This window comes from Nicotiana attenuata, unplaced genomic scaffold (genome assembly GCF_001879085.1).
Source record: "Nicotiana attenuata strain UT unplaced genomic scaffold, NIATTr2, whole genome shotgun sequence".
Classification (NCBI taxonomy): Eukaryota; Viridiplantae; Streptophyta; class Magnoliopsida; order Solanales; family Solanaceae; genus Nicotiana; species Nicotiana attenuata.
In genome coordinates this window covers 261,504-269,517 of record NW_017670878.1, presented here as the reverse complement: position 1 = coordinate 269,517, position 8,014 = coordinate 261,504, and the positions used below count along the sequence as shown (strand labels likewise).

The 8,014-nt window shown below is 35.9% G+C and overlaps 1 protein-coding gene across 1 annotated transcript; it reads right to left on the bottom strand.

Moving 5' to 3' along the window:
• Nucleotides 1-271: 271 nt before the first annotated feature.
• On the bottom strand, nt 272-7,394 carry LOC109244149 (26S proteasome non-ATPase regulatory subunit 8 homolog A-like). Its single transcript, XM_019411187.1, has 6 exons — nt 7,200-7,394; nt 5,768-5,846; nt 3,688-3,790; nt 3,079-3,342; nt 1,939-2,050; nt 272-639 (listed from the first exon to the last, which is right to left on the bottom strand). Exons 1-6 carry the CDS (start codon nt 7,302-7,304, stop codon nt 499-501), a joined length of 804 nt encoding a protein of 267 aa, XP_019266732.1. The 5' UTR covers nt 7,305-7,394; the 3' UTR covers nt 272-498.
• Between the last annotated feature and the right edge of the window lie 620 nt (nt 7,395-8,014).

The window sequence follows — 8,014 nt, the reverse complement described above, 5'->3', positions numbered from 1 at the left end:
CCTGGATTTAGTCGACCACAAATACCATGACTATAATTCTTCTCGAAAAATTAGGAAAATGATGCAACTTATATTCCTGTAGCAGTTGTTGCAGATAAATCACCACTCGTGGCAGGAATGCAAATTCCGAAAAGGAAAAACACACATCACACAGAGATATTGCAGTGACCCATGGCCGTATACTGAGGAGCAACAAATATATGCAGACACTGAAACTTCCTAATGGAGCAGGTTAAGTGTTTTTCACTAAATGTGGAATGAAACAAGCAAGAGATTTAAATATATCTGACTTTAAATGCAAGACTAAACACCAAAAAGAAAGGTGCACAATCAGTTAAGATACAAAAGCTGGTCCCCGTAACACATATCCTTTTCATTAACATTAACTCGTAATGGAGGTTAAAGGCAATGAATTCAACCAGAGCACGAAATGTCAACTACTAAGAGTTGAATATATGAAATGTTGAAGTCACAAAAGGAACAGAGAGGCATATCCTCTTAGACAATTCGCTCCAACTCCCTTGCATAGCTGAGTGTTTGAGTGATGAGCTGAAGGGATGGTATTTCCTTGCAAGGCACAGAATCTTTTACTTTTTGGAAGATGATAAACCCATCTTTGATCTCCCACTCAGGATGCTCCTGCACAAAACCCTCTGATCAGATGATTTCAAGAAAAGGAAAACAAGCAGTGCTCATTGATCAGCTTTACAGGCAAAGAAATGGTTAAACTAGTTTAAAAAGCAGACACGTGAGATATTAACATTAACAGAGAAGGATTCTAAGGCAAATAAGGCACCATTTATCTACCGGTAGCTACACATCCAGAATATAAACATCTGATTAAACAAGCATGGGGCACCCAGCTTTTATTGCTTTGGTACTCAAAAAGGATCAGTGCATCACCAATATCAAAGATTAACGCTTATTATCTTAGTAAATGCAACACCACTACCAAGCTACTATACTACAAAATGCTGAATATTCTTCTTTTATTGCTTTGGTACTCAAAAAGGAAGGATCATCAGTGCATCACCAATATCAAAGATTTAACGCTTATTATCTTATTAAATGCAACACCACTACCAAGCTACTATACTACAAAATGCTGAATATTCTTCTTCTTGCACTGTTTTTTCGTTTGAAATGCTGCCCATTTTTTACTGGAAGGGTATACTGCCTTCCTCTTACTTTTATATCCTTTATTCTTAGTTCTTATTGCCCTTCCTTTCAGTATTTATTTTAATATTTTTCTTTTAAATCCCGCTTCACTTTAAAAAAGTGAGCGCTTCGCTTCTCGCTTTAAGCCAAAAGGGGGTTGTCGCTTTTCCTCGCTTCACGCTCTTCACAACACTGGTAATCATATGCCTTTTATGGAATAAGAGGTTCACAGCAAGAGGATCCCCTTTATCCCTGTGCATTTCACAGTTGTCCTTGAAGGATTGAGTAGGATAAGAAGGCCAAGGATAGGGGCTATCAGTGGCTTAAAGGAGAAGGGTGGTGGGGACAAATACACAGAAACTTAAGAAATACTCTGCTTCGATTCCAACTTTCAAGAAATCCTAATATGAGGTTTGATCTTTAGATTATGAAAACTATTTTTTATTGAGGGGTAATTATATCGAGAGTTCATCACAGTTTATTATTGCAGACATAATGGAGAATGCAACACCAAAGGTACTTTGTGCTGGGCAAGAGAGCTATGAAAAAAATTCCATTGCATACATTGGTTAACTGTTACTTCTCCAACTTTTTTTTTTTGGGGGGGGGGGGGGGGGGGGTAGGGGGTTGGACACGAGTGCATTCAGCAGACTTGAGGATGGTTCGTGGGTTGGACAAGCTTAGCCAATGAGATCTTCTTGCAAGCTACTTTAACAAAATTTGCTTCAATTACCAAATAACTAAAGAACCGAGAGAGGGAGACAAGGGGACACAGTTTACCTCCCTAACATATTCAAGAAGTTCTTGATCCGAGGAGAACAGCAACATTTGCCGAGCATCACTAGTTGAAAGACGATCATAAGCTTTCTCACTGCATCCAGCTATCTCATCCCTATGAATGACAGGAGGAGTTGCACCATTTCAATCTAAAGACTAACATGTAACATTGCAATACATTTGGGTACAATAAGATTTATAAGGTGATTGGTTATTAATACACATTCAGAGAACACAGATATGCATATACTTTTGATGAGTACATACAATACATACGCGTGCGCGCACACACACACACACACAGATATATATATATATATATATATATATATATATATATATATATACACACACACACACACACACAAAGCCAGAGTTTCTTGACACACACACACACACAAAGCCAGAGTTTCTTGACAATGCAGTAAAAAATTAAACAATACATAGGATTTTAGGAGGCTTTAATATGGTTGTACATTCAATATGTCCAGCTTGAAGCAGCCAGACTAACCGCTTTCTATTTGGTTTAAAACAAACTAGGCTTAAACCAGTTACTGTACCTTACTATAGGTAAAAATAAAACTGCAGTTACGAAACAAAATGTATGAATGTGTGTGTGCCTGCTTGCATGCATATCCCCAATAATATATAATTTCAAATAAATAGAATAAATATCAGTAAAATTATCAATTAATGACAGTAAGTTAAAGATGTAATCAAAATTTCAATTCAGGCGGATTTCTTTTTCTCAACTTAGGATTTTCACTTTAACTAAGTAGCGCAAGGAATAAGGCAAATCCGGGAGGAGGAGAAAGATGAATTTTTATTCTTAATTAAGAGTCGTATATTTCTAACTTTCTTTATGTTGTTTGGAATTGAATAATTTCTTCAGAAAGTATTTCTGGTAGATCTAATTAATCTTTGAAAGATCTCACTTCATTAATCAAGCAATAAGTGACCCCTCTAACATGATTGCAGCTACGCGAATGAACATATAAAATATTAAGCTTAGGCAACAGTCCAACAAAATGTTCTCTCAAAAACTTCCAATCACCAGAGAGCAAAAATTGCAGTCATTATCTACAGCCTGTTCTGCCAAGTGCTACTATTAGTATAGAATGTGGGTGGAACGAATTAATTTACCTCACAGTCTTTGCAAGCAGATCCATGAAATAAGCATAGTTTGCATCTGGCACGGTCTGCCTTGCACTCAACACCCGGTGATAGGCCCCTTCCATGAAAGATTGCTCCAATTCAACAGCATGCTTTATACATGGATTGTCCAAAGCACTTTGAGAAAGCAACTCAAGTTCAGTGTGGAATTCAGCAATCCTATTTTGTACAAGGAGTCTCAGAAGGTTGAGACCTAAGATTGGATATTCCTGCGGGGAAGGTGGAAGACGACCACTGCATCATCACAAGAAAGAGAAGACGATAAGCGCCTTCTTTTCAGTTCAATTGCTATGCATCTATAAAACAGACCCAACCAGCAGGTCTTAATATGACAAAAACAAAGATGTGACAAGAATAACTAGACCGCTACTAACATACACCAACCCAACTATGCTCTAAGGCATTTTCCCCCCTTGTCCTAAAGCATATCCTAGTTGAAATCAGGGATTCAAACTAGCAGAAAAGCAATTTAAATATCTAACTCAGCCGCCTCAGTTGATATATGTATTGCTCCCTTTTGTCAAACAAGCACAGAAGAATGAAATGGTATATGGATCTAAAGCTTGAGTATATAGATACCGTGCATCTGTGTAATAAGACTTTAGCTGAAAAAAGTCCCTCTCAAAAGCATCTTGGTCCTCCATCTTCACAGATAAAACAACTGCATGCTCGTAAATATCTCCTGTGAATTGTTATACCATCGAATTCTATTAGTGTAGACAATTGAGAAAACCATAAATTTCACCAAGCTCCAAATACACATGGCTGAACTCAGGTAAATCACGTAGTATTATTAAGCCAACAACAATCTCAACAATAAGCAAAACAGAAGAGTATAACAAGCTGAAATCACAGGCAATCAAGTTTTGCAATGTATTCCCGAACATGACCTTGGTCACACTTCACTTAAATTAACATTTCCATCTGAGAAAGAAACATAGTATTTAACTTTTCAAACAATAGTTGGTCTTTGGTTAAATTATAACTACAACGATAATGATACTAATAATAATCACAAGCAAACAAATTTCTGCCTTTCCTAGACTTCCAGACATGATCAGAAATAGCGATTCACCAAGCAAGGAGAAAAGCACTCTACATTCAGACAGCCTCATGGAATACATGCCCTGCATACTTTTTTGAAAAAGGTAGCAGATTTCATATATATAAAAGAACTCAAGCATGCCCTTCACGCTTGGAGGCCATTTTCTATTTAATTTTAATAAAGTAATAACTGTAACAAATTGTTTGGAAACATTGCTGCTCCTTCTCCTAGTGTGCTTTTTTATTTTTCAAACGGTTGGACTACATAGCGGTACACTTTCAATTTTTGAGCATATCACATAGTTGTGAAAGAACGTCGAAAAAGGGAAGGAAAATAAAATAAAATAGTGTCATCCTTGCGCAGGGGCCATGCTAATCTTCTATGTATTGTTCCAATTTTATCTGGATGTCCCCGAAGGAGAATAACAGAACATTGTATCTCCAAAATAATGTATTTATAATCCATGGATACACAATCAACAACCACCACCAGCATCTCCAGAAGCAATTAGGCAAACACTGTGTTTGGGAAAGCGATCGCTTGACGCGAAGCGACAAGGCATCGCTTTTCCCAGGGAGAAGCGACTCGACCGTGTGAAGCGCACGCTTCAGTGGACAAATCGAAAAAGCAACGAAGCGACAGAAGCGATAAAGAGATCGCTTCTGTTAAAAAGTCGCAGCTGGGCCCCTTTTTAAAAAAAAAGATTGGGTCTGTTTGTATTGCTCGACAAAACAGAGACCCCTTCTGTCTTCTTCATCGACAAAAGTAGGGTTTCCAGGTAATGTTTCTTCTTCTCATTTTTTTCTTTCTTCTTTCTTTCTTCTTCTTGTTCCCGTCCAGCGTCTGCTCTTTTTTTCTTTCTTTTTCCTTCTTTCTTCCTTCTTCTTCTTCTCTTCTCTTTTTCACTTTTTCTTGTCCAGCGTCTGCACAGCTAGGGCAGGCGCTGTTTTCTTTTTTCCCCCTTTTATTCTTCTTAATTTTAATATGTATTTTAGTTTATAAAATTACTTATTATATATATATGTGTTATATTTTTCAGTTTATTTGATTTTTTAATGTGTATTTCAGTTTATAAAATTAGTTATTTTATATTTTCAGTTTATTTGATTAATTTTATATGTATTTCAGTTTAGAAAATTAATTATTATATATATATATATATATATATATATATATATGTGTGTGTGTGTGTGTGTGTGTGTGTGTGTGTGTGTGTGTTATATTTTAGTTTATTTGATTTTTTTAATGTGTATTTCAGTTTCAGTTTATAAAATTAATTATTATATATATGTTATATTTTCAGTTTGATTAATTTTAAAATGTATTTCAGTTTAGAAAATTAATATATATATATATATATATATATATATATATATTAGTTTATTTGATTTTTTTAATGTGTATTTCAGTTTATAAATTAATACTTATATATATATATATATATATAATTATATATATGATATGTATTTTAAGAATTGCGCTTCACTTCAATGAAGCGTGCGCTTCGCTTTTGAAGCGAGGCGAACCCCTGTCGCTTTTTTGCGCTTCGCGCTCTCAAAAACACTGGGCAAACATAATAAACAAAATAAGATAAAGAAGAGTGCAGAAAATTACTTGCAATTGTCAACTCATGGATGGCATTAGGTGTTTCTTGGAATAGGGGAGGTAGGCTCTTGAATTCGGTCAACAGAACCTAAAACATCAATAAGAAAAATCAAAGTTAACGGGAAAAAAGTGTTTTCTAAAACTGATTTCAACAAGGTAAAGAAGTCCTTTATATTTTAAAAAACAACAATAACAAAGGTAAGAGAAGTCATTGCTAATATCTAGAATCGCACAAAAACAATATATATTTGGTACCTTATCTCCTCAATTGAGCAACTATGCCCCAATCCTAAACTAGTCGAGGTTGGCTATTATGACTCCCCTATATAAATTCAGCTATGTTTGGTGCATCTCATTCCAAATACTCCATTCAGGATTTCCCTATAACTAGAGGTTTTCTAATTCTCACACTTATCAGTGGATCAGTCTTTTGCCTAGAAGTGCTGGTTGCGTCCAGCTCGTGATGATGGACTAAGTTATCGAATATCTCTAAGCCACCATTTTCCCTTTTTATATGTTCATTGGAAAATACGGGATAGAATGGACTGTGTAAGTTGATATGTCTCTCATTTGAAGCTTTTTTAGGTCCACACATTCTATTTGATATATTGCTACCTAATCTCCTATCAAGATAAATCCTGAAGCATTATATCCTAAGCTCTTTCACATTAATTGCATGTTAGACAGCTAAAAAACATGGACACAATCATCAAAGCATAAACTCGAATATCATAATGAAGATTATCTTAACAGAGGATTCTTTTTATAAGCAAGAAATTCCCTACGAGTTAGCTAGCCCACCCCTGTTGTGGCACAAGGTTCTGAAACTCGGTGTAGTATGTGCCCGTCTCTGTATTCCCCTCCCACTTAAATACCACGATTTAGGCCTCAACATGGTTCGGACTCATAATGTGCGCCTACCATACATTCAGGGCTATCATAGAGATACGTCTTCTAAGGCAACAGAATAGGAAGTGTTCAAGAACAAGAGCTAAATTATGACAACTACAGCTAAGGTTCTGTATGAGTTTGAGCTGTGGTAGTGATATCCACTACCTTGAGCTGAAAGATATCCTCTTGCAACTATCAAAATCGTTCCTAATAAAAGTGTGGAATTTCGCAATAAATGCAATCATAACGAGAACATTTTTAAGGCAGCATAAGAGTAAAATCTAGAAATAGCACATTTCATTAGAGGGGTAATATTATTAGAAAAATAAAAGCTAGGGTCTTAGACGAGTTTGACTGCAAGCATCAAAATCGTTCCGCATAAAATCGGCATATATAATTATAATTATCACCACAAAGATAAGCATTTTAAGCTAATTGAAGAGAATACTTCTAATCATCGTACATTTCAGAAATTGAGCAAAATTATGAACAAAAAAGCTAGGGTTTTGAATGAGTTTAAGCAGTGGTAATGAATGATTGAGGCGATTACCTTCAGCTGAGAGAGTTGGGTAGAGCAAGTGCCGAAATCGTTAAGAACAAAAGCGGCTTTGAATCGCTCGAAAATTTGTGAAACTTCTCTTAGCTTAGGATCCATCTCTGATCGGAGCTTTTCGAATGTTAGATTTGGTTCTTTTGTAAAAGGATTCTCTTCTTTCTCTACAAGTAAACGGAAGAACAGGAAGGGACGATTTTTGCGAGTATTTATAAAAGGGGCCTCAAAGCCCACGGGAGAAGAGTTTGTGGGCTTTAAAGTTGGGCTGATCAATCTAGTGTATATTGGGCCCAATAGGTTCTCCCCAGTCTTGTATTGACTTTTAAAGAAGGAATTTTTACATTTCTATACACTATTTGAAATTTTATTATCACGTCCATGATGCATCATTTTCTGAATCAACAACAGCGTATGTCAGTGGTAATATGCTACCTATCACACAGGTGGCAAAAAGAAATTCAATTTCTGTACTAAAACTTGAGAGTATAAAAAATACATACTGAAAAACAACTTTATAATAATATTTCTACAATTAATATACAATACCCGATGCATCCATTGTGCTAGTTGTTAACACTATTCCTATATGCCGACTTCAAGAAGGTGCTATCAACTACTATAACTGGCCAACAATACTCCCAACCCTTTATGGACGTACTAAGTGCAACAAATGCGTACAGGAAACAATCATCTTCAGTCTTCTGCAATTTTACTACCGACCCCGGATAAGTTTTCTCCAGAATATACAAATAACTTGGCAAACGACTGTAGGAATCAGCAGGATGACCTCTCAAAAATTTCAAAGCCTTTTC

Excerpts from the sequence above, each read along its gene's own strand:
- LOC109244149 (XM_019411187.1), bottom strand. The coding sequence starts at position 7,304 with ATGGATCCTAAGCTAAGAGAAGTTTCACAAATTTTCGAGCGATTCAAA. Across the intron at positions 5,847-7,199 it reads CCCAACTCTCTCAGCTGAAG|GTTCTGTTGACCGAATTCAA; the intron begins GTAATCGCCTCA and ends TTGATGTTTTAG. Across the intron at positions 2,051-3,078 it reads CTGCTTGCAAAGACTGTGAG|GGATGAGATAGCTGGATGCA; the intron begins GTAAATTAATTC and ends TGTCATTCATAG.